Source organism: Acinonyx jubatus, chromosome E4 (assembly GCF_027475565.1).
Source record: "Acinonyx jubatus isolate Ajub_Pintada_27869175 chromosome E4, VMU_Ajub_asm_v1.0, whole genome shotgun sequence".
In the NCBI taxonomy this organism is placed as follows: domain Eukaryota; kingdom Metazoa; phylum Chordata; class Mammalia; order Carnivora; family Felidae; genus Acinonyx; species Acinonyx jubatus.
In genome coordinates this window covers 2,316,163-2,339,610 of record NC_069395.1, presented here as the reverse complement: position 1 = coordinate 2,339,610, position 23,448 = coordinate 2,316,163, and the positions used below count along the sequence as shown (strand labels likewise).

The 23,448-nt window shown below is 57.7% G+C and overlaps 3 protein-coding genes across 10 annotated transcripts; 2 read left to right on the top strand and 1 right to left on the bottom strand.

Moving 5' to 3' along the window:
* The first annotated feature begins 580 nt into the window (after positions 1 to 580).
* On the top strand, positions 581 to 4,630 carry MRPL24 (mitochondrial ribosomal protein L24). Of its 3 annotated transcripts, XM_027048565.2 has the most exons (6): positions 581 to 696; positions 2,913 to 3,155; positions 3,232 to 3,327; positions 3,534 to 3,637; positions 3,909 to 4,039; positions 4,136 to 4,630. In XM_027048565.2, exons 2-6 carry the CDS (start codon positions 2,973 to 2,975, stop codon positions 4,270 to 4,272), a joined length of 651 nt encoding a protein of 216 aa, XP_026904366.1. In that variant the 5' UTR covers positions 581 to 696; positions 2,913 to 2,972; the 3' UTR covers positions 4,273 to 4,630. The 3 variants fall into 3 exon arrangements, 1 of the variants encoding a protein (XP_026904366.1); XR_008293357.1 differs by lacking the exon at positions 581 to 696 and adding an exon at positions 701 to 830 and having other exon boundaries at positions 3,534 to 4,039; XR_008293358.1 differs by lacking the exon at positions 581 to 696 and adding an exon at positions 785 to 906 and having other exon boundaries at positions 3,534 to 4,039.
* METTL25B (methyltransferase like 25B) lies at positions 4,584 to 12,336 on the bottom strand. Of its 6 annotated transcripts, none has more exons than XM_027048555.2 (8): positions 11,098 to 11,345; positions 8,080 to 8,204; positions 7,791 to 7,983; positions 7,293 to 7,355; positions 6,894 to 7,037; positions 5,964 to 6,445; positions 5,208 to 5,392; positions 4,584 to 4,841 (listed from the first exon to the last, which is right to left on the bottom strand). In XM_027048555.2, exons 1-8 carry the CDS (start codon positions 11,206 to 11,208, stop codon positions 4,720 to 4,722), a joined length of 1,425 nt encoding a protein of 474 aa, XP_026904356.1. In that variant the 5' UTR covers positions 11,209 to 11,345; the 3' UTR covers positions 4,584 to 4,719. The 6 variants fall into 6 exon arrangements, with proteins under 6 accessions (XP_026904356.1, XP_026904358.1, XP_053065735.1 ...); XM_027048557.2 differs by lacking the exon at positions 11,098 to 11,345 and adding an exon at positions 10,584 to 11,091; XM_053209760.1 differs by lacking the exon at positions 11,098 to 11,345 and adding an exon at positions 12,186 to 12,336 and having other exon boundaries at positions 7,791 to 8,204.
* ISG20L2 (interferon stimulated exonuclease gene 20 like 2) lies at positions 11,588 to 16,679 on the top strand. The gene is made up of 4 exons (XM_027048558.2): positions 11,588 to 11,764; positions 12,297 to 13,142; positions 14,936 to 15,136; positions 15,835 to 16,679. Exons 2-4 carry the CDS (start codon positions 12,411 to 12,413, stop codon positions 15,946 to 15,948), a joined length of 1,047 nt encoding a protein of 348 aa, XP_026904359.1. The 5' UTR covers positions 11,588 to 11,764; positions 12,297 to 12,410; the 3' UTR covers positions 15,949 to 16,679.
* Positions 16,680 to 23,448: the final 6,769 nt, after the last annotated feature.

Genomic DNA, 23,448 nt, shown 5'->3' with positions numbered 1-23,448 from the left:
TCAGGTTGAGAGACAGGAGGGCAAACACCCAGGAATGCGCTGCTCCCAGCAGCCGCCGCTGAACCACCGTCTGCCCTGCTCCCCCCTGGGAAGCCTTAAAGGCCTGCACAAGAAGTGCAGTGTGCGTGCTGACCATCCGGCCGCAGCCCCTGGCCGCCACGGAGGGGGGAGGGGCTGCTGTGTTGCTGAGCTTAGGAGCTGGGGATGCCCGCCACCCTCCGCTGGTGGGGAAGGGCCCGCTACCCCGAGTTGCGCGCAGCGGCTGGACCAGGTCATCGCAGGTGCCTCCCACAGCTGACATTTTGTGACTAGCCCATCGACCGGCAGTGGAAGGGCCCACGTGTCATTCCTTTCTGCAGAAAACCCGGGACAGTTTCTTAGTGTGCCCCGGTCCCCTGCTGCAGACGGGCGCGCGGGCAGAGGACTGGCCGCAGCCCAGCCTAGAAAGGGAAGCCCTCTGCTTTGAACAGGAAGCCACAATCCCCTAGAAAATGGAGCCCTCCTCTCTGAGAACTACGGTTCCCAGCGGCCTCCACGCAGAGCGTGCGCAAAGACGCGCCGAGCGCCGCACCTATCCTGCCCTGCCTTCAACTCCCGACGTGCCTCTTGGTGTTCCTTGCTTTCCTACCCGACCAAATTTCCTGTTTCCAGCTCGCTCCGTAGCGGTGGACTACAACTTCCGGCTTTCAGAGCGAGGTTGGTTTGAGCGTCCGCTCTGCATTCAGACTACATTTCCCAGAAAGCCGAGGGACGAGGGCGAAGGGCGCATGTGCGGACGCCGCTGGGGGGGCGGGGGGGCACGGCAGCGTGGGGCGAGGCGCGAAGCGGAGGTGAGCGTTGAGTGCCCGGTGGTGGTGGCCTCCCTGGACTCGCCCGGGATTGCTCTGCTCCGGCGGCTTGGAGCGGGTGGGTGGTGAAGACTGTTGGAACCGGGGCCCGGGCCACGCCGCGGAAGCCCCCCCCCCCCCCGGGGACAGCCCCTGCAGGGTGTGCGGGAGAGGAGGGCAGGGCCTAGGGGCTGGCTTCTGGGGGTCTCCTCCCGGAGCTGCAGACCTAGAGTGGCCGACGCCTGGCCTTTTGCAGCGACCCCGCTGGCGTCCTGGGGCCGAACGCTGGCCCTGCTCCTGTGCAGCTGCGAACTAGAGCAGGCCCTGTAGCCCGCAGCGCCCGGTTTCCTCGTCTGGGGAACGAACCTTGGGGTACCCGCACCTGTCAGCTTCCCTCCCAGGGCGGCGGGAAGATCAGACGCTAGTAATCCGTGAGGCTCCTCGCACTAAGGCTGTCACCTAGCTGTGCTCCTAAGCATTTGTTGAATCTGCACGGGAACATTGAGGCCAACGCTAATTAAAGATAACATAGGCACTTTCTTTTTCACATTGAGAAGTATAAAGAAGAAAACTCCGAAGGTTCAGATAAACCAGTCCCCACCCCCCCAGCCCCGCCAGGGCGCATAGTGGGAAAATGTAAACAAAGGTCGTGGGGAAGGAGCAAGATGGACAGTAACTGCTCCCCCAGATAGTGCCCTTGCTCCAGCCAAGTACTTTGGCTGTTTCCTGTTGCCTTCGCATAAATATTTAAGCCTGTGCCACAATATGTATTTTTTAATTTGGCCAAAAGTCATAATACGATTCGCATTATTCTGTACTTTGTTTTGATAAAATATTAAACGTAGTTTGAATGACTCCAACAACCCTGTAAAGTTTTCAGGATGATGACACAAGCTTGTAAGCTAGGTTGCCTTGGATCATAGAGTAAGGTAGTGGAACAGGGACTAGAACCCACAGCTCTTTATGCCATTAGAGTGCACTTCATTTGTACTTTTTTTTTTTTTTTTTTTTGAGCAGCAGGCAAAAGGTTTTATTACAGTATAAGGTTAGAAAGTAAGAATAGTAGGAAAGCTCTCTTTACAGAGAGGGAGCATTCGAAGGTGAATCCCCCACTTTATTTGTACTTTGAAGTTAGACTCTGTTCTTGGTTCTAAAATAGAATTAAAGATGCCCTCCTTAATCCTTTTTTGTAGCACATGATGCAGGAAAACAGCATGGCACCTGGCAGGTAGTAAGTGCTCGGTAAATTGAAGATGGGGCACCTGGGTGACTCAGTCCGTTGAGCATCTGACTCTTGATTTCAGCTCAGGTCACGATCTCAGAGTCCTTGGATTGAGCCCCCGCATCGGGCTCTGTGCTGAGTGTGGGGCCTGCTGGGGATTCTCTCTCCCTCGGCCCCCCTCCCCTGCTTGCTCTCTCTTAAAAAAATAAATAAAAATGGGAGCACTTAACTATTTTTGCCCTCCATTTTCTCACCACCCCAACTGATTTAGTCCATCATCCAAAATTGGGAGGCTTAGAAAATATACTTATTTGGGAAATGTAGGACTTGGTAATCCTAAAGTCTGCTTCTGGGGCCTTTTCCTTTGGAAAAGAAGCTGCCTTAGGGAGGAGGAGTGGTTATTTCCTGACTGAGTTCAGGAATTGTGAGTGGCATAGGGACATTTTAGTACTGTTTTTTAATCTCTGCTGTTTTTCCTTGTAAATGCCTGCCCCTTGGCCTTGTGCCTCTTTTTTGTCCCATTTACCTGTGTTTTTCCTATCCCACTGTTCCTGCATCGACCTAGTAACTGTTTATTAAGTATCTACTATGCGCCAAGCCCTGTTTGGGTCTACTCGATTCAGGGGTGACTAGATCGCGTGGTCCCTGGCCTCTTTCTGGACTTTGAAGTCAGACATTCTGGGCTTGAATGTCAGTTCTCTCATGTGGTAGCTTTATAACCGTGGGCAAGTCACTGAGCCTGTTTCCTCATCTGTGAAGTGAAGATAGCAATCTTGTGAGGACTCCGTGAGATGAGATCCCTTGAGCAAGGGACTAAGTGTTTAAAAAAATGTTCTTTGCCCGCTTGTTTCTGTCTCCTTCAGAGCTGACAAGGAAGGTTTCTGGATCCTCCCTGGCCAGGGGATTTCTCACAGCCTCCAGCCATGCGTCTTTCTGCCCTACTGGCCTTGGCATCCAAGGTCACTCTGCCCCGTGACTACCGCTATGGGATGAGCCGCCCAGGCTCTCTTGCAGACAAGAGGAAGAACCCTCCGGGGACCAGGCGGCGCCGGGTGGCCGTGGAGCCCGTCTCGGATGAAGAATGGCATCTGTTCTGTGGGGACAGGGTGAGCCTTGGATGAGGTGGAGTGGTGGGGGGGCTGGGTGAGGGCCCCCCTCCCTGACCCTCCTGTCTTCCTGCAGGTGGAGGTCCTAGAAGGCAAGGATGCTGGGAAACAAGGCAAAGTGGTCCAAGTCATCCGGCAGCGCAACTGGGTGGTCCTGGAGGGACTGAACACGGTGAGTGAAGATGGGGCGCTCAGGGGTGCTCAGGAAGCCTGTCCCCTCTGTCACCGCATTCGGAGCAGCCTAGGGAGGCAGGAGACGAGCTGCAGGGACAGTGAGACAGCTGACGTTGTTTTCCAGCTTGGGCTGAACGCCCCGAGCCGCGGTGGGCGAGCCCCCTTTCACACCCCCGGTTCTCATATCCCCCCTCTTTTGGACAGCACTACCGTTATGTGGGCAAGACCGTGGATTCCCGGGGAACCATGATCCCCAGTGAAGCACCCCTGCTCCACCGCCAGGTCAAACTCGTGGATCCCGTGGACAGGCAAGCACGTGGGGCTCTGGTCAGAGGGCTGCCCGCCCAGCGAGTGTGCATCAGTGTTGATCCCGTTTCTACAAAAGGAATGGTGGGTTGGAGGTTCTGGAGATTGAAAGGGGCCATCCCTCTCGTGGACGTGAGCCCTGTGGGTCACCCCCAATACAGACATAGCAGCAGCAAGATGGTGACCTTCATGTTTTCAGCCGTTGACTTTTTGGGGCGGCACGTAGCCGGAAGACGTGGTTCCCAGGCTGGGTTCACCTCTTCTGTCCACTAGGAAACCCACTGATGTGGAGTGGAGATTCACGGAGGCAGGAGAGCGGGTACGTGTCTCCACAAGATCAGGAAGAATTATCCCCAAACCTGAGTTTCCCAGAGCTGATGGCATCGTCCCTGAAACCTGGACTGGTGAGGCTGGGTGAGGGGCAGGAAGACAGGGACGGGGGGTGGGAGGAGAGGGAGGGAGGGGATTTCCCACCCATCTTCTTTCCTCTGGCTCAATAGATGGCCCCAAAGACACATCAGTGGAAGATGCTCTAGAAAGAACCTACGTGCCCCGTTTAAAGACACTGGAGGAGGAGGTGATGGAGGCGATGGGGATCCAGGAGATGCGGAGACACAAGAAAGTCTATTGGTACTGATCCTGGGAATCAGCTGGAGATCAGCTTCCCCCCTCCTTGTCTTAGCCTCGAAGGTCCAGGCCACCTCTCCTTCAGACACCAAGAGAGCCAGGAGTTCCCCCACACGCGTCTGCTAGATCGGCACCTTAACCCAGCGCACCTGTTTCTGGGACTGAAGGAAGGGGCATCTGTCCTTACGTTGTGACAGCCTGGGTGGAAGTTAGGCAGCCTCCACAGGGACAGGGCCTGCGGGTTCTGGGAGACCCGTGAGTAACGAGATGCTACCCGTCAGGGAGGCTGGCGGGAGCAGGGGTGGAAAAATAGAAATGGCAGAGAAATAAAGATTTCATTTATTTAATAAATTAAAAATAAACCTTTACATAGTATTACGTTAACATGGGGAGGGAGAGGCCAGGGTTGCAGGAAGCTAGGAGGCTGGTCCTCTGGGTGAACTCCAGATGGAGTTCGTCAGCTGTCTTCAGTTTCCAGAAGAGAGAAGGCCTCACCCAGGGGACTCTTGGTGGCCACCAGAACTAGGTTCCTGGGCGACAGTTCAGGACTAAAGATGGGCAGGAGCTCAGCATGGAAGCCTGGAAGAAAGGCAAGGCTACTCAGGGAGGAATCACGAACTCAGCTGTTCCCTGCCAGGCCTGTGGGCACAGCCCCTTTCCCTGTGCGGGGGGGCCTGAGGTATCTAAGAGACCCAGTTCTCTACCAGGAATATGGGTACCCCAGACACCGACCCCACCCCCCACCCCTGGGGTTGTTCTTACTTAAAACGCAAGACGGGAGATGAGCCCGACTTAGCAGGAATGTGCGTGGACAAATCTCCCACCCCACTGGTACCCAAAGCAGCTAGTCTGAGTCCCGCCGCGGGGCTGGGGCTGGGGCCGGAAGGAGGAGCCTCAGAGCTCCAGCCCCCCCAGCCCCCGGTCCTTGCTGTGGGCCACCCTCACCCTGCTCCTGAAGGCAGAGCAGCCGGTCCAGCAGAATCAGTGTCTCCACCAGCGGGGCCAGGAGCAGGGCCAGGCTGAAGAAGGCCACCACTCGGTTCTCCTGGGCCTGGTGGGCCCGAAGGGCAGCCAGGTTCAGTGGCAGCTGGGGATCCAGCCCCACCCGCCGCAGTCCCCGCTGCACGTATCTGTGGGGTCAGCCACAGACCATGCTCAGTTTGGCTTCAGGAGCCTCCCCTCCCACCCAGACTGGACGCTCCCGATCTGATGGCAGTTTTGCTGGGTTTGCCACCCTAGTATGCATTTTCCTAAGTTTCCCTGGCCGGGAACGGTCTGTCCAGCAGCAGACTGGTCCCCAAGTTTATCATCTATACAATGATCTGATCATAGTTTTAGCACTTAAAGACCTGGACGGTCCCCTGACAAAAGAGTGACAACTCGGTTCTAAAAGAATTCTGAGAAGCTGTCCGGTCAGACTTCAAAATCAACTCCCTGGGCACATTTAGATCTTTTGTTTGTGGTTTGGTTTTTTTTGAGGGGAGGGGCAGAGGGAGATAGAACCTCAAGCAGGCTTCTGCCCACGACAGAGATCATGATGCGCGTGAGCGGAGATCAAGAGCCGGATGCCTAAACTAACTGAGCCCCCCCCCCCCCCGACGCCCCATAGATCTTTCGTTCACACTAACAAGTGAGGATGGGAGGGAAATCAGACCTTCAGTCCGTGATGCCCGTCCCCCTCCCCACCCCCCCCAGCCTCACTCTTCGATCTTGAGCTCGTGGACCCTGGGGATCCCCTGCACGCCTGGCCGTCGAAGCTCGGGCCGGGCGCCCCGGATGACCGTCTCCAGTGCTGCCCGATAGCAGTGGGTGCGGAGCCCGGGGCCCGCTCTCTGTAGCCGCTCGGCGTAGTCCTCCAAGGCATGGCAGGCCCCCTCCCGCAGCCTGTAGGGCAGCTCAGAGCCACGAAGCCCCGCCACCCACTGACTCAGTGGGTAGCCGCCAGGCTCACTCAACTTCATGTAGCAGCAGCCCACCGAGGCCAGGGCCACCACCTCGGGGCAGGAGAAGTGCCTCAGCAAGGCGACGCTCAGGTCCCCGCAGGCGTGGAGGCCTGTCAGCAGCAGGCGGGCCCCACGCGGAGGCAAGGGCTCCAGGGGAAGCAGGAGCTCCTTGCATAGGGCCGTGGGCTCTACCCACCTAACCACGTGGTGTGGGGAGTGGCGAGGGCCAGCCCGGGTCACCTGTGGAGGCAGGACGGAACAGAGGCAGGTGGGAAGTCTGCTGTCCCTGTGCCCCCTCCGGCCACAGGAAGGGAGTGTCCCCTGCGCTCCTTCCCAAAGAGGGAGAGAACCGGGGGACGGGGGAGCTGGGTGAACTCTGGGGCCCATCACCATCAACTGCAAACCTCGTCTGTGAGTCCCGGTTCCCCTCTGTCACGAGCCTAACGAACACCTGACCGGCCGCTCCACAGGTGGCTGGGAGAAGCACACGTCAGGGTGGAAAGCACTTTGTAACCAGAAAGTGCTTTTACGGTATGAGGAGGTTTGGGTGACGGGGGGCCCTCAAAGGGGTAGCAGAATTGGGGATCACGCCGTCAATCCCGGACACAGAAAGGAGTCGGCCTTGGTGCCCAATGCCTGCCAAGCGGGCCTCGTCCCGCAGCCCCGGCTGCACGAAAAGCTGGCCGACCTGTGGGTTCCTCTTCTCCTCTTTCTCCAGGGCCTGCAGGAGCTCCCGGTCCAGGCGCTGGGCTCTCTCCACCAGCCTCCGATCGCCTTCGATGCTCTTCACTGTCAGCCCCAGCCCCAGGGACATGAATCGGGAGAGATGGCCCTGGAGTCACGAGAGGGAGGGTGGAGACGGTCCCGTCCAGCGGCCTCTCTGCTGTCAGCCTCCCTAGCAGTGACCTGGACGCCTGGGTCCCGGGCCCCCAGGAGGCTCAAGTCCTGCCCTGCCTAGTTCCACCACTGCCCAGCACCTGCTTCCCTGGGCCTGCAGCCTGACGACCTGCCTCCAGCTCTCCGTCCCCGTGACTCAAACAACGAAACACCCAGACCTGAAACCCAGAATGTTAAGGGTCTGACTCACCTGGCCTGAGCCTATATCCACGACCTGGGTGCAGCCCGTGAGGTCACTCAGTTTCTTCACCAACTACAAGAGGAGGGAACAAAGCTCTCCTGGCCACTGGGTGTTGGCTCCCAGGGCAAACACCCCCAACGGGGGCGGAGGCGCTGCAGAGGGCACAGGAAGAGGGCAGGGGTGCCACGAACACAAGATAGAGAAACCGAAAGGGAGGTGCTGACCCCAGGCTCAGCCTCCTCTCCTTGCTCCTCTCAGCATGAACAAGGAGGAAAGCGCTGCTATGAAGCACTGAGCAGACTGCGGAGGCAGAAAATAGGAAGACCTTGGTTCGGACACAGCCACCAACCTACCCGTCGAGAGGGCGGACGCACAAAATACCCGGCATCCAGACCATGCCTGCCAAGGATGGTCCTGCGGGCCGTGCAAAGTGCCCACATCCTGGCAACCCACAGCCTTAAGGGGTCCTCCCGCCCCCCCCCCCCCCCCCCCAGCCCGCCATCTCACCTCTCCCAGCCTCCGGATCTCATGCTGCTTCTTGGGCCTGACGTGTTTCCGGAACGGGGCTGTCAGGCGGGAGCTCTGGCTGGGGTTCTCCAGGAACTCTGAGGGGGTCTGAAACCCAGGTGTCCGGGTAAAGGCCAGGGCATAGGCTGTGGACTTCAGGGCCAGCAGGGTGAGTGGCCACACCGACCTGTACCTGCGATAGGCCAGCCCGGGCCCCCAGTGAATAGCTCCATTGCATCCTGACAGTGACACCCTGGGTCCCCCGGCACGGGGCCCCTCTTGCCCATACCTGACCACTTCCCCTTCCCCAGGCATCCCTAGCAGCTGTGCGGCCAGCTGTGGCGGGTTCAGTCCATCCAGCGCTTCCTGCCACGAGCAAGGGAGTGTGCCCCACAGGTTGTCTGTAAAGAACTCCTGCGGGAGAAGGGAGAAGGGGAGCGGTCAAAAGGCCGCTGCCCTTCCCGCCCTTCCCCGTCCTCAACGAAAGGCCACTGGCTGTGGCCAGCAGGCGCCTCCTACTCCTCCGAGTCACCTCTCCTCTGAAGCCTGCTCCTGCCTCCCCTTTCCTCGGAGCCCAGATGGCATCCCGGACGCCTCTCTTGTAGCAGTGTCCCTACTCATGGATGTGTCCGCTTTCTCTACTCAACTGTGCTTAAGGGCAAGGATGGTGTCTTCACTTCGGCATCTGCGACACCACAGTGACTGACCTGTGTGGTATCAGTACATCACCGCTTGATAATCTACCATTGTTACCCGGGCACCTGGGTGGCTCAGCCAGTTAAGCGTCTGACTCTTGATTCTGGCTCAGGTCATGGGAGCTCTGGGCTGACAGCGTGCAGCCTGCTTGGGAGCCTCTCTCTCTGTCCCTCCCCTGCTTGTGCTCTCTCTCAAAAAAAAAAACAACTTAAAAAAAAACAAAAAAATCTACCACGGGGCACCTGGGTGGCTCAGCGGTTAAGCATCTGACTTCGGCTCAGATGATCTCATGGTTGGTGAGTTCAAGCCCCGTGTCGGGCTCTCTGCTTCAGCTCCTCTGTCCCTCTCTCTCTCTGCCCCTACCCAGCTCCTGTTTTCTCCCCTTCTCTCTCTCTCAAAAATAAACACATTAAAAAAGTAATCTACCATTATATGCACCACACACTTTATATGCCAGATGTTATCGCAGGGTGTTTTTATTTGTTCATTTGTTCAACACAAATTCTGGAGCTTTGGTTATGCACCAAGCTCTAGTCTAGGCTCAGAGGACACAACAATGAACCAGACAAGATTCTTGCTCTCGCAGAGTTTACATAAAAAAAATAATTTCAGGTAACGTCAAGTGCCACAGAGACGATCAAACACTAATGAAAACGGTAACACAACGGAGCTCGAGAGAGTACGGACGGAACACTGGTCTGGGGAGCTTGCGAAATGGGTGAGGAGGGTCAAAAAATACAAACTTCCAGTTGTAAAAATAAATAAATCATGGAGACGTAATGTACATCAAAGTGACCACAGCTAACGATGATGGACTGCATATTTGCAAGTTGATGAGAGCAGACCTTAGAAGTTCTCCTCACAATAAAGGTAACTTGAGAGGTGAAGGGTGTTTCACTACACTTACCATGGTGATCATTTTGCAACACAAATATCAAATCACTGTGTTATACCCCCAATACAAAGTTACATATCAATTATACCTCGATAAAAAAAAAAAAACTCAGGTCATAGCAAACACTCATAAGGTATTTTAATATGCCAGGCACTGTCCCAAGCATTTTCCACGTATTAATGCATTGAATCTTCAAACAACCCTATGAGATAAGTACTATTTTTACTTGGCATTTTCCAGAGAAGGAAACTGACACACAGCTGTTAAGTAACTCACCCAAGTCAAAAAGCTAGTAAGCAGCAGAGCTGGAATCTGAAACCAACTGGACTCCAGTTCTTGCCCTTAATCACTGTTTTCTTTCGCCTTCCTGTGCAGGAAAAGCATTCCAGGCTGACCAGTAAGTGCAAAGGCCCAGAGGCCTGCCATATTTACGGAGCAGAAATCAGGCCAGTATAGGTGTAGTAGAGTCAATGTGGGAGAGGACGAATGTGCTAGCCTTCAAAAGGCAGCAGGGGACAGATCATGTAGCACTTTTTCGATAATGGTAAGGAGTTAAGATTTCATCAAAGCACCTGGGAAGCAAGGCAGTGTCTCGATCAGATTTACGTGTTTTTCAAGTAAACTTGACACCAACGTGAGGCTCAAACTTACTACTCCAAGATCAAGAGTGTAGCAAACTCTACGGACTGAGCCAGCCAGGTGCCCTGATCAAACTTACATTTTTAAAAAATTTATTTTGAGAGAGACTGCATGTGCATACCTGGGTCGGGGTGGGGAGGGACAGAGAGGGACGGAGAGAGATTCCAAAGCAGGCTCAGCGCTGTCAGCACAGAGCCTGACTCGGGACCCCCTCCCACCAACTATGAGATCATGAGTTAGCCACTCAACTGACTGAGCCACCCAGGCGCCCGGGATTCCCAGTTTACGAGGATCAAGCTGCTTTATGAAGAAGTGGTTATGGAGAGTAAGTGAACACAGAGATCAGTTAGGAAGGAGTCCAGGAGAGAGATGATGGTGGCTTGGCCCAGGGTGGTAGCAATGGAGGTGGAAACAAAGGGTGAATTTAGTATCTGTTCTGGAGGTAGAGGCAACAGGACGCTTTGAAGAACTGGACTCTTGATCAATGAAAGCAAGAGTTGAATCAATAATGGCTTCTGGGCTTGGGGGGGCTGAACGATTCAGTGGATGCTGTTGCCACTTACACATCATCTCACTCATTCTTCATAACGATCCTTCAGACAGGGATCCCTATTACAGCTGAGAAACAGGTGGCAGGGAGTTCTTAATAATGCCTCCATCTAACACAGTAAAGGAGGCAGTCAAGCCGGTCTGATTCCAAAGCTGTGGCTGTCCAGTAGGCTACTAAACCAGGACTTTATGCAAAGCTCGGATCAATGAACACGTGTGTTCCTGGAACACCTCACAGGTTCCCGGGGGAGCTCAACGTAGCTGCAGCGTGGCTCTGTTGTTCACGCATTTTATTTTGGACTTGGGAAAGTTAGAGAAACCAGCGAGATACTAGAAATATTAATACGTATGTCAACTGAAAAACCGGGAGGGAGTAACCCCAGTTTTAACCCTTTCTTGTACAGACCACAGACCGAAACCCATAGAAAAAAAGAGAGTAGAAGCCACCTCTCCAGGTTCTGCCCCTGCCACGGGCACCCAGCCAACCGCACAACCGGCAGCACCCCGCCCACACCCCTGTGGCCTCACGATGATATAGGCGTCCAGGATGGGACGGTAGCGCGCCAGCACACGGGTGAGGTTCACCGCCAGCTGCCTCCTCTCCTCGTGAGAGAGGCCGCGGGCGGAGACGCCCGGCATCCCGGGGTCCAGCTGGTGGCGTCAGGAGCGAGAACGAGCCGAGCGGGAAGCCAGGGTCAGTGCCCCGCGGGGGGCCTGCGGCTGGGGCGGAAGACGGAATGCGTCCCCTGACGTCACAGGTCGCGACGTTCCCCAGCGCCAAGCGGGCGGCGTCGCGCACACGTGGGGTGGGTTGGGGCGGAGCGCCGCGCACTACGTCACAGAGGCGTGGCGCGGCGCCCAGTCCCGCCCTTCCCCGCGCACTTCCCTCCTCCCCCGGAAGTGGGGGCGGTACCTCCCCCGGGGCTCGGCCTCCCTGCCTTCGAGTTGTACCTCCATGGGGCTAGAGGGGCCGGGGAGCGCATCCCGCCCCCGCCGCCCCCGACGCCGCCGCCGCCGCTGCCCACGCGCTCGGAGTCCCTGGCCTCGCTCCCGGAGGCGGGGGCGCTGCGGGCGCGTGCGCGTCGGCCCCCGGCGCGGTCCAACCCGCGCGCCTGCCGGCCCGGGCCTCGCCGGCGCGCGCCGACTTCCGCCTCCGGTTCCGGGCGCTTCCGCTCTTAGCTGGGCCGGCGAGGAGGTAGGTGTGGGCGCGGGGGGTCGCTCTCGGTGGCGGGGACCCCCGGCGTGCTCGCCGACGTAGGGGGCCCTAAGCCTCGGTTCACCCAGCGGGTGTGTGTGGTCAGAGGGCCTTTGTCGGGAGAAGGACCGGCGTGAGACGCGTGTGGTGGTCCCCCGCCTGGAGCCGCGCGGGGATGCCTGGGTAATCCAGAGGCTCTCGCGGGCGGATGGTACAGCTCCACTGTTCTGGCTTTCCAGACGCAGAGTTCGAGGTGGTTGGCCCTACAGCCCCCCCTCCGGGTGCGAACGAGACTGAGCTCTTGGGAGGGGAAGTGGCCTTCTCAAGACCCTGTGGCTGGTGAATTGTGGGGCCGCGCTAGAACCGAAGCTCCCTGGCGCAGGCCGTGCCCCTGACATTATTTCACATTACAGATTCGTACCTGTTCTGGGCGGTCGCTCTGATGTCTTTCCAGCTTTAAGTCGTCCGGAGATGGGTCTTACTGTTTCACGGGGCCTATGGGCTCCGTTGTCAGGATTACTCTCTTCCCCAGGGTGTCCTACAGACCTCCAGACGTTGGCCTGTGGGATTCAGCAGAAGATGAGGCCTCTATCTTTCTGTCAGTAAGCCGCTCCTCGCAAGTGCTCTCCCGCCGTCCACTGTCCTCATGTCTACCTTACTCCTCAATTTGGATTTCGGTGAACCTCCCCCCAAAAAGGCATTGGAGGGGAATGCCAAGCACCGAAAATTTGTCAAGAAGAGGAGGTTTTTGGAACGGAGAGGTTTTCTGAATAAGAAGAACCAGCACCCTAGCAAGGTGCCTAAGCTGCACCCAGATCCTCCGAAGAAAGGGGAAGCTCCTAGGGTGGATGGCACTTGGAAGGTCTCTCCCCTTCCAAAGAAGAAGACCGCCGCCTCCAGCAGCGGACCAGAGCAGTCCCTGGACAGGAAAGCTGCGGTGCCTTGGCTGACCCCTGCCCCTTCACAGAAGGCTGGGTCTGTCGTGGCCAAAGTAGACTTGCTGGGGGAGTTCCAGAGTGCTCTTCCAAAGACTAGGAGCCACCCAGCTCGCTCCCAGAAGAAGGGCCCCCAGAAGAACCCTACTCAGAAAAACGCCCCACAGAACTCCACCCAATCTCGTTTGGAGAATAAATGCTCCGGAGCGTCGCAGAAGACACCAGGGAAAATGGTGGCGATTGACTGCGAGATGGTGGGCACAGGACCCAAGGGGCACGTCAGTTCCTTGGCTCGATGTAGCATCGTCAACTACCACGGAGATGTGCTTTATGATGAGTACGTCCTCCCCCCCTGCCACATCGTGGACTACCGGACCAGATGGAGTGGCATCCGGAAGCAGCACATGGTGAATGCCACACCCTTCAAGGTCGCTCGGAGCCAGGTGAGAGGCTTGGGGTCCGATGGTAGTGGCGAGGCCGGTGGGCTGAGGTCCGCGTCATTTTTTCAGCAAAGGATGTCACTCTAGGAAGGCGCCAGAGGATGGGGAGGAGGGAAGGAGGGAGTGGATCGCCGCGGGAAGAGGGCTTCCTGCTGGGGCAGAGCGGTGGGAGTCCAGAAAGCTACAGTTAGCTGGTGGAGGGAACTTGGTTGGCTGAGACTGTTCGCTCTCCGGTCGAATCCTTGTCTGGGGAACTGGGAATCCGTACAGAGAAGTAACCACTGAGGGACAGAGCCCCAGGCACGGATGGCGGTGGGGGGGGGGGGGGCGGGGGGAGGGGGAAACGCTCCATGTCTTCGGGGAGAGTGGGGAGGGCTTCCTGCCTAGCGTGGGAGGTGCTGGTGGTTTTGGTGGGAGCAGGGGTGACTCGCGTACCTGGATCGGGTGTGCCGAAGCGACAGCTGCGACAGACGACACAGGGCTGTCGTGTTGGGTTCTCACCTCGCTCGCTGAGCAAGCCTCCTCACCGGCCGCAGGGAGCTCCACAGAGGGACAGGAAAAGGAAGGTGAACTTGAGGTGAAGGAGAGGAAGCCAACTGGTCGTGGGAGGCCTCCAGAGGGCGCTCTTGGTCCACTTCTCTGCCACTTCAACCCCCTGCTCTTTGCTTTCTCTGGACACTCTGTGTTCCGCTGGTGTTCTTCATGCGCCTGCAGTCAGTTGGAGGTGGTTCAGCAGAGGGGAGGGGGCTGGATCTTAGAAAGAACCCGAGAGGAGTTGAGCCTGTGCACCAGGGCACCCCTGAGCCGCGCTTGGGAGAGGCGGAAGGTGGGGAGGGTGTGGCGGGGCGCAGAGTGCCCTTAGGAGCCCGCACCTGCCTGGCTTGTGGCGCTCCCGCGGGGCTCTCGTCCTAAAGTGATCCCCCAGCGCTCAGGCCGGGCCGAGAGCCCCGTTCACAGGGTCTGCCGCTTCCAGGGCTTCCTGCCGGCCGTGTCCCAGTCAGGGCGCTTTAGTTCTTGTTCACAACCTGTTCGGGACCCGTCGGGGGAACGGCCTTCAGAGCTGGTGGCGTATTCTTTGGTTGTCCTCGTTGCCGGTTTGCCCTCACGCTTTAAGATCCTGCGGTGGCGAGAAGGTCTTTGCTTCTGAGGCTCACGGGAATAAGGTTCCAGGGCGGCTGGTGAGTGAGTGGGAAGAGCTGAAGGCCGGGGGCTGGCGCACTCGGACTTAGTCTGCAAGAGGTTCTGAAGCTTTTGTAGCTCGTAGGGCCTTCCAGAGTCGGATGGAAACCGTAGACCCTCCCCGCCCCCCCCCCCCCCAAAAAAAAACCCCATGTACGTAACTTTGTGTACAATTTGGGGCTTCTGTCACCTCCCTGGAGCCCATCTCTGTCCAAGCCTCGTGTCTCAGGCTAGCATATGGTAGGGGTCAAAGGTCTTCACGTAGCGAGCCAGAACCGACCTGGATAGTTACGTGAGCATCTCAGGCGTGAGTGTGATTTGGGACGGAGGCAAATCGGTCTGTCGCTGGGATGGAAGTTAGAAGATAAGGAGCCGTTGGGGGTGTAAGTCCGGACGGGGTTACCGTCGTCGTGCGGCGGGGTCGTCTTGGGTGGTAGCTGCTTTCACCTCGGGGCGTGGAGCTGGGCCTCGGGTGGAAGAAGCCTGGTGGGAGAGGGCGTTTCAAGGATGAGCCGGGTGAGCACTTGGAGAAAAGGGCCTAGAAGGACCCATGGCCACGTTGGGCTTGTAGGGGCTTCGCCGCCTCCTCGCCAGCGCCGCCTCTGTTCCTGTTTCAGATCTTGAAGATCCTCGCAGGGAAGATAGTGGTGGGGCATGCCATCCACAACGACTTCAAAGCCCTTCAGTACTCGCACCCCAAGTCTCTCACCCGCGACACCTCCCACATCCCGCCCCTCAACCGGAAGGCCGAGTGCCCAGAGAACGCCACCGTGTCCCTCAAGTGTCTCACCAAGAAGCTTCTGAACCGGGACATCCAGGTAGTGTCTCCCCAGTGCAGCCAGGCCCGTGGCTTGGACGCTGGGGGCGCCCTCCGTGCGGCCTTGCTCCAGGCTCTGGCCCCAGAATTGCTCTGGTTGTAGAGAGGTGTGGGCGGGCTGCTCTGACGGGAAGAGCTCTGGACCAAGGGGCCCGGTAGACTCTCCATCTGTACGTGGGGTGACAGCTCCCGTCCCAGAGCATCACAGAGGGTGCTCGGGACAGGGAAGAGCCTTCAGGTGGGTGCAAAGCCCTAACTGAGAAGAGAGGAAGAGAGGAGAGCACGTGGTGGTGTCCAGAAGTCCGCAGAGCGGGTGCCGGGACCCCCTGCGTGGTCTACACCTCTGCACTCAGAGGAGGGCGGCCTGCCTGGCCGGAGGAGGAGGGGCCACGCGTCGCATAGAGCGTGGTTAGGCACTGGGGAAGCTAGAAGATTCGGAAGGCCTGGCGGCCATCTGGTGCGTCGTGCTGGCCGGGCGTAGACCGACGAGCACCTGCGTCCACAGGAAGGGCTGAGCCATTAGGGTGGGAGTGGAGCCTCTGAGATGGGGTGGGGACTAGACCCCACCGGAGTTCGGCCTTCGCAGCCCACAGACTCTGCAGAAGCACCTGCACCCCGGGGGCCGCGGAGAGCCAGTTGGGAAGGAGAGCCGTAGTCTCTCTCTGTGGCGTCACGTTCTTCTCTTCCTCCGGCGTCCAGGTTGGGAAAAGCGGGCATTCCTCCGTGGAAGATGCTCAGGCCACCATGGAGCTGTACAAGTTGGTTGAAGTCGAGTGGGAACAGCACCTGGCCCAGAATCCCCCAAAGGACTAGCGGCCGCGGAGGCGCCGGTGACGAGAGGTGGAGAGCAGCACCGTGCCCGGGAGGACCGGGCAGCAGGACTGGGCAGCGGCCCGTCTGGCTGCCCCAACCGGGAGAGACCGGCTCCACCCCAGACTTCGTATTCATTGAAATTTAACCTCCGGTGTCGTGTCGTGTCTGGTTGAGAATCCCGCGGAGGGAGGAAGCCTCCGTGTCAGGACCAGCCCTGGACTGTTTCCCTCCTAAATGGTGCTACCTGCAGGTCCCAGGTGCTTGGCTTCAGGCGGGCCTTTTGACTTCAAGGGGCGGGGCATACTGGGAACCATTTCCCAAACCGCCTTATCGCTAGGGTGACCGCATGTCCCGTTTTATGCCTTTGGTCCTCACGTAAATAGCGGTGCCCTCTTTCGCGGTCAGAAGTGCGCTGGTTGGCTGGTCACACCGCGTGTCACAGACTGCCCTTGGCCTTGTCTGCATCGGAGACATAGCGCCCGTCCTTAGGGGAGCCATCCCTGGTGAGGTTCAGTTCTTAGGGGCAGGAGAGTGGGACTTGGAGATCAATTTTTCTGATTTGGGAAAGCAGCGTCTCTCTTGAAGTGTTAGAGGATTTATTTAATTTAGATCCCACTTGGTAGGTTAAGAAAGAACTTAAAGTGTTTTCATGGTTTTTAGTCTTTTACTTCATTAAAACAAACCTTGAAGGACTCAAATTATTCCCTTGATAAATTTTTATAATGGAAAAACACTCGTGTGCTGTTTTCTTTTTCAGTTTACGCTAAAAAGCTCTGTCACCAGGTGGGGCGCCTGGCTGGCTCGAGTTGTTAGAGCGTGCACCTCTAGATCTCGGGATTGGGAGTTCAGGCCCCACGTTGGGCGTAGAGCCTATTTGAAAAAAGTCTCTGTGACAAGGTCTCACAGGGCTGTGGTTCTGTGAGGGGTGCAGGATCTCTGTGGACGGCACTAACTGGGCCCTTTTTGGCCAGAAGTCACCAGAAAGCACCGACTAAGCCCTCGTGTGTGGCCCGTGTGCTCTGGTGCCCGGTCCCCACCCCTACCATGGATCGAGCACGCCTGCAGCGGTGCCCCAAGCCACGCAGACAGCTTCACACACGGGCGTGTGACCAGTAGAGCGGTTCAGGGTGGGCACGCGGGAGGGACGGAGCAGGGGCGGGAGGTGCTGGGTGACGCCAGCCTGGTCAGTCCTGCCAGCGCTTCCTCGGCACACGCCCTCCTGGGAAGGGAGTCACGGGTCTGACCTCGTGTCTGGGATTGCTCTGTGCACAGTCTTGAGGGAGTGCGGCCTCCACGCTCTCGTGTGGCTTGTGCCCCTCGAGTGGCTGCTTCGGCTCCAGGGGCAGGGCTACGGTCACGGCTGCCGGTAGAAGGGAATTTCCTGCAGCCAACCCGGACGTCAGACGTGGCCTTGCCGTCCGGTCCTGCACCGCGGGACCCGCTTGCACAGGCAGCTCTGGAGCTCAGAGCAAGTTGGTTCCTGCTGCTGAGCCTGACACACGGAACGTCCGTGACGCTGCAGAGACGTACCAGGCGCCCTCACACACCCCTCTAGGTCTAGGTGGCAATGATCTAGAAGGGCCGCGCCCAAAACCGGGAATACGCTGAAGGCAAGTCTTAGTCACGTTTTAATCAGTTAAGGTGGGAGACGATGAAAAATCTCAGTTGAGTTCAGTTTTGGGGGTACACGTCGGCTGGACTTGGCCTTGTGGGTGTCTGGGTAAACAGCAGCTGACCCTTGCACTTCCTCTCCACCCCACCGCACCCCCATGTCCTGAAAGACACCTGGTCTCGGGCAACGCTGGAAAGAGCTGTCTTCTGCTCACCACGAAGAACCTGGGGACCAGAGGACCTTGTAACCGTTTTCCTCAGCGTTTTCTGTCCTCACACTTGCTGGGTAGAGCCCAGCTCGCCCCGCAAGGGTGCCTCCTTAAGTCCCCTTCCTTCTCTGCTCCTCTGTCCCCAGGGGCCTGGCTTCCTCCAAGAGGGTGGCCAGCCCCTTGCAGATTGCTGCCCGAATTCCAATCGGCAAGCGTTTTGCCCGAACTGCGGCAAAACACGGGCTCTTCCAACGCTTTCTCTTCGTAGAGGAAGGACGTGTCCTGATTCAGGGACCCCTTCTGCGGGTGAGGCCAGCAAAGGGCAGCGCGTGAGAAGTGGACCCTGCCAACGGCGTCTTAACGGCCTGAACCTTAGCAAAGCGGTTCTCGATAGGGGCAGGGCGGTGTGTGTGGGAATTTGAGGTGATCGTGCCGCCCTGTCTCCACTGATGGCCGTAGCGAAGGCTGCAAGGAAGGCTGCAAGGAGGAGTCGTTTGGTTTCTGGTTTAACAGATGATTACAGCTGACAATGGGGAAGCACAACAGGACTGTAATTGTGAACTTGCCCCAAGGTGCGTCAGCCCGAGTCCGTGTTGGGAGACCATACGCAGGTGTGAAATACGCCAGGTGTGTCTGCGAGTATGTCCTGTCTGCACTGTGTATCTTCTGTCTACACTGTTGCTCACAGAGCACTTGCATTTACTCTGCAGAGCAAGCCCTCAGCCCAGGCAGAAGAGCAAGATACCCTGTACTGATACTGATACTGATACTGATACAAGTTACTGATAACATGTTTCAAGTTTGGTTTCACCGCATTCCGCATTGGTGGCTGTCGGTTTCCTTCTGGGGCTTAAGGACTCCAGCATTAAGATCCTGGGATTCTTTTCTACCCCTGATGGGTAACTAATGGTCACCATCGATAATAATGACAACAGCCCCTGGTCTTTGACTGCGTCCCTGTGTCGGGCACTGTGCTAAGTCCTGGAGGCACACTGTGCCATTCTCAGGAAGGTAGGCGGTGCTGTTCTAGGACAACAGTCAAGGAAACCTAGGTTGACAAACGATAAGAAATCGTGCCCAGGCCAAATAGCTGGGGGTTGGCGCTGGCACTCGGACCTGCCAGCTGTGCCTGAAGCCTCCGCTCTTAACCGCTGCCCTACTCCGCTCTTAACCCGTCCGGGCGGCACCTGATGAGACTTGGAATCCTGCTCGGATATCGACGAAGCACCTGCTGTGTGCCAGGTCCTGTGGCAGACCCCAGGGAAGCGGCGTGGTCTTTGTCCCCCAGCTGCTTACAGTCTGAAAAAGAGAAACCAGTAAATCCATTTCAGTGGCAAGCTGTCCGGGGCCGTTGCGGGATTCAAAGCTGGGGAGTGATGTGGTCACATTTGTGTTTTAGGAAGACGCTGCTGGCAGGCAGATGGAAGCAGGATTGGAGAAGGGCCTCTCAGGAGAGGGGTTCTGTGGACGAGCCCGGGTGAGCGGTGACCGAGGCCTGGGTCCGTGAGGCAGGAGGGTGCACCTGAGCGTCCCTGAGGAGGTGGAATCAACATGACCTAGAGAGCAGGGCGAGAGGATCAGAGGCCGTCTTGCTCTTTCTGAGCTGCAGGAAGAGACAGTGGTGCCGTCAGCCGTGAGGGTGGTGCGTGCGGCGGGCAGAAGAGCGGGCTTCTGAGGAGGCCGACTTGGGTTGACTCAGAAGACACCAGACTGCAGCTCAGCGGGGGGGGAAAGAGCTGGGGCCGGCAGCTTAGGGACGACATGGCAACAGCGGGGGGCGCCTCGGATGGGGGTGAGGGCGTCACATAGAAAAGTGTATAAAGGAGAGCACGAGGTCAAGACCAGAGGCTTGGGGATGCTGTTCCTACAAGCCCCGGAGGAAGGCCCAAGGGAGGCCATCAGATGGGCCAGAGGAGGCTTTCCAGGAGGGAGGGGATGGTATCAGACACCACACAGAGGACCAGTAAGATGAGAGCCAAGGAAAGGGCCTGTTATTTGTATCAATTTGGTGCCTTTCATCTGAGCAGTGTCTGCGGTGGGGGCGGGGAGAGGTGGGGGCGGCAATCTGGAGGGATCTGGAGGGCGGTGATCCGGAGGGATCTGGAGGGTGGTGATCTGGAGGGATCTGGAGGGCGGTGATCCAGAGGGATCTGGAGGGTGGTGATCTGGAGGGATCTGGAGGGCGGTGATCCAGAGGGATCTGGAGGGTGGCGATCTGGAGGGATCTGGAGGGCGGTGATCCAGAGGGATCTGGAGGGTGGTGATCTGGAGGGATCTGGAGGGCAGGGATCTGGAGGGATCTGGAGGGTGGCGATCTGGAGGGATCTGGAGGGCAGGGATCTGGAGGGTGGTGATCTGGAGGGATCTGGAGGGTGGCGATCCGGAGGCATCTGGAGGGCGGCGATCTGGAGAGCGGTCTGAAGATGCTGCCAGCAAAGCTGTGGACCACAAGTGCTGAGGAAGGTGGGCACTATAGCGGGTCCCAAAAGACTGAGGAGATGGTGTCTTGAGCTTAGCCTTGTCCAGGAATAGGGGTGCCTTGTCTTCTGGGACCAAAAGAAAGAGGCAAGGGTGGGGCCGATGGGTATGTTCCCAGGCAGCACCTGGTGACCTGGATGGCTTACTAAGTCTAAGAAGAGCATGGGCCACAAACCAGGGAACAGACGTTTGGCACAGCCATGGAGACAAGAGAGTGAGCTGACGGAGGACGCAAGAAAGGGCAGAGGTCCTGGGTGACGTCAGAACCTGAGTTTGCACTGGCTGGCTGTCCTGGCTTTTTCTGGCCTCACTCTTTGGGCAGTCCACATTGAGAAGTGGAGAGTTTACATGGTCGGGGCCGGGCGGGCTGCAGACGGAGGCTGGGGTGTGCTGGAGCCCAAGAAGCTGCGGCCCCGAGAGGCTAAGCTGTTGGATGCGAGTCAGAGACCCGCTGTGGCCCGCTGCAGGCTCAGAGACCCGGTCAGGGCGGAGCCTGAGTTGGATCTTAAGTGACCCGGGCAGATGTGGCCATAAGCATATGGCATTTCTTTTTAGGTTTATTTATTTATTGAGAGATCGGGAGAGAGAGAATCCCAAGCAGGCTCCTGTCAGTGCAGAGCCCTCTGCGGGGCTCCCACTCACGAACCCAAGATCATGACCTGAGCCGAGATCGAGCGTCTGATGCTTAGCCAACGAACCACCCAGGCGCCCGCAAGCACATGGCGTTTCTAAAAGGGGGGTTGAGGCGTCACTGAGGAGCGTGAAGAATCCGGAGCTCTCCTGGCTAGGGCGGGGCCACTCTCGTTTTCAGACCTCATTTTTGTCAAAGTACTTCCTTCGTGCGCTTATCCAGGACAACTAAGTAAATGATGAAATCAACAAGGGTACTGGGTGCCTGGGTGGCTCAGTCAGATGAGTGTCCAACTCTTGATTTCAGCTCAGGCCAAGCCCCCCGTGGGGCTCTGGGCTGACAGTGCAGAGCCTGCTTGGGATTCTCTCTCTCTCTCTAAATAAATAAAGTTAAAAAAGAACAAGACTGCTAATGAAAGGTGCAACCGATTGTTTCTTTCCGCCTTAATAGTCACTGCTTGTGGCTGAAGTCATTTGCTTACTCTTCATTCATTTGTTCAAGAGATGTTTATTGAGCACCAACTGTGTGCCAGACTCTGCTGTAGGCCAGCACAGCCCACGTGGGCTTCCCTTGCGGCCAGGGGCCACAAGTGACAGGAGGAACAGTGAGGACGGAGACGGACGTATACGCACATGTGCTTTGTAGACGGGCTGTTTACAGAAGTCGTCTCTGAGGACAGCACATAGGAGTAGAGACCTGAAAACAGTGAAGGAAGCAGTCGTGTAATCTGGGGAAGAACATTCCAGGGAGAGTGAGAGGTGCCAGGGCCCTGAGGCAGGAGGACACTTGGTGTGTTCAGGAGCAGAGCCAGCCAAGGGGCAAGTGATAGGAGGTGGGGTCGGTGGGCAGGGGGGACGGAGGGAGGAAGTACGAACCTTCAGCCGCTGTAAGGACTCGGCTTATAGCTGCACGAGACGGAGCCATTGCAGGGATTTGAGCAAAGGCGTGGTTTGAACTGACTGAGGTGCAAAGGACCCCCTCCCAGCCCTGGGCGGCCGCGAGGGGACAGAATGGGGACAGAGGACCATGAAGGCTCTTGCCCTGTCGAGGCGAGAGGACGGGATCCCCGGCCGCCCTGATTTAGGACAGATGAACTTCATACACATGGGCGATCTCTGGTGCGGTTGATCCTGAACAGACGTTCATTTCATTTCATTTCAATTTATTTTTTTTAGTAACCCCTACACCCAGCATGGGGCTTGAACCCACGACCCCAAGGTCAAGAGTCACACGCTCCTCTGATTGAACCAGCCACGCACGCCCTGAACAACTGTTTAAATCAAGGCCGACACTTTGGCCTTTGAACTCTCATCTGAGTTCTTGTACACACCTGCCCCCCTGCCAAAGAGAGCTCAGGGAGTGCCCACACCCTCAGAGGTCAGGACCTAGTGCACGGTCAGGGGTGAGGGTTGGCTGCGGGCTCTGGGCAGTCAGATTGCGAGATCTTTTTCAGACAGTGATGACATGGGTAAGTGACATCTAGTGGGTTGGCCAGCCGGGCGTCCCCCCAAGCCCTCGCTGCCCAGGCCCCTGGCTGTCCTGACCTGCGGGCTGGCTGCCTTGAATATGTACAGCCATTTCAGGACACCGCCAACTCTGGGCTTTCTTTGAAAGGGTATATAGAACGCACAGGATTTTGAGAGAGGTGGGGGGTGGGGAGAGGCAGTGGGAGGGAAGGTATTTTTAAGAATCTGGAATGGGGGCGCCTGGGTGGCTCAGTAGGTTAAGCGTCCGACTTCGGCTCAGGTCATGATCTCGCGGTCCGTGGGTTCGAGCCCCGCGTCGGGCTCTGTGCTGACGGCTCGGAGCCCGGGGCCTGCTTCGGATTCTGTGTCTCCCTCCCTGTCTGCCCCTCCCCAACTTGTGCTCCCTCTCTTATAAATAAAAAAAGAGCAAAGCTTTGGGATCAGCTCCATTCCAGGCAGCATGTGGGACCCTCACACAGCACGGGGCCGACCCACCACTCCTCTCAAGGCCTGACCTGCGGCCCTGGCCCCACTGTCACAGCTCCAAGCAGCATCAGGAACCCAGTCTGTCTGGCATCCCTGGGTCAGGACAGCTTCCGCCAAGGAAGGGTCGGTCTCTTTTTTCCTTCCACCCCTATGGAATCCTGTTCGGTCGCTTCTTTGGAAAGATTCCATGAGAGGGATCCAACCATAATCAAAGGAGGAAGGAGGCTGACTGCCCCTGCCCTGGGAGCCGGGGGACGGAGACGGAGCCCACACCCAGGACCCACGGGGAGGCAGATAATCCAGCCCAGCAGCTCCAGCTGGGCTGGGGCGAGAGCGGGGAGCTTTCCTGATGGATGGGAGGGTGGAGCCCAGGGGCCCTCTGGAGAAAGGGCTGAGTGTTCTGGCAGCTTCCTCCTAGGCTGGGACCCTCCCTCCACACACACCCTCATCTCCGAGGCAGTGGGCACCTCCCCTCGCCTTGGCTTCAGTTCCCTGGGGCTCCTGGGGGCCTAGTGCCGGAGCTCAGAAGAGGGGATTTGGCCCACAGAGACCACAGTACCCACACGCAGCAAGAGAGGCACACCCCACGAGTGTTCTGGACCCAGGACTGGCTCCGTCT

Excerpts from the sequence above, each read along its gene's own strand:
- MRPL24 (XM_027048565.2), top strand. The coding sequence starts at position 2,973 with ATGCGTCTTTCTGCCCTACTGGCCTTGGCATCCAAGGTCACTCTGCCC. Across the intron at positions 3,328-3,533 it reads TCCTGGAGGGACTGAACACG|CACTACCGTTATGTGGGCAA; the intron begins GTGAGTGAAGAT and ends TCTTTTGGACAG. Across the intron at positions 4,040-4,135 it reads CGTCCCTGAAACCTGGACTG|ATGGCCCCAAAGACACATCA; the intron begins GTGAGGCTGGGT and ends CTGGCTCAATAG.
- METTL25B (XM_053209756.1), bottom strand. The coding sequence starts at position 11,208 with ATGCCGGGCGTCTCCGCCCGCGGCCTCTCTCACGAGGAGAGGAGGCAG. Across the intron at positions 7,356-7,790 it reads AGATCCGGAGGCTGGGAGAG|TTGGTGAAGAAACTGAGTGA; the intron begins GTGAGATGGCGG and ends CTCCTCTTGTAG. Across the intron at positions 4,842-5,207 it reads GCTCTGCCTTCAGGAGCAGG|GCTTCCATGCTGAGCTCCTG; the intron begins GTGAGGGTGGCC and ends CCTTTCTTCCAG.
- ISG20L2 (XM_027048558.2), top strand. The coding sequence starts at position 12,411 with ATGTCTACCTTACTCCTCAATTTGGATTTCGGTGAACCTCCCCCCAAA. Across the intron at positions 13,143-14,935 it reads TCAAGGTCGCTCGGAGCCAG|ATCTTGAAGATCCTCGCAGG; the intron begins GTGAGAGGCTTG and ends TTCCTGTTTCAG. Across the intron at positions 15,137-15,834 it reads TTCTGAACCGGGACATCCAG|GTTGGGAAAAGCGGGCATTC; the intron begins GTAGTGTCTCCC and ends TCCGGCGTCCAG.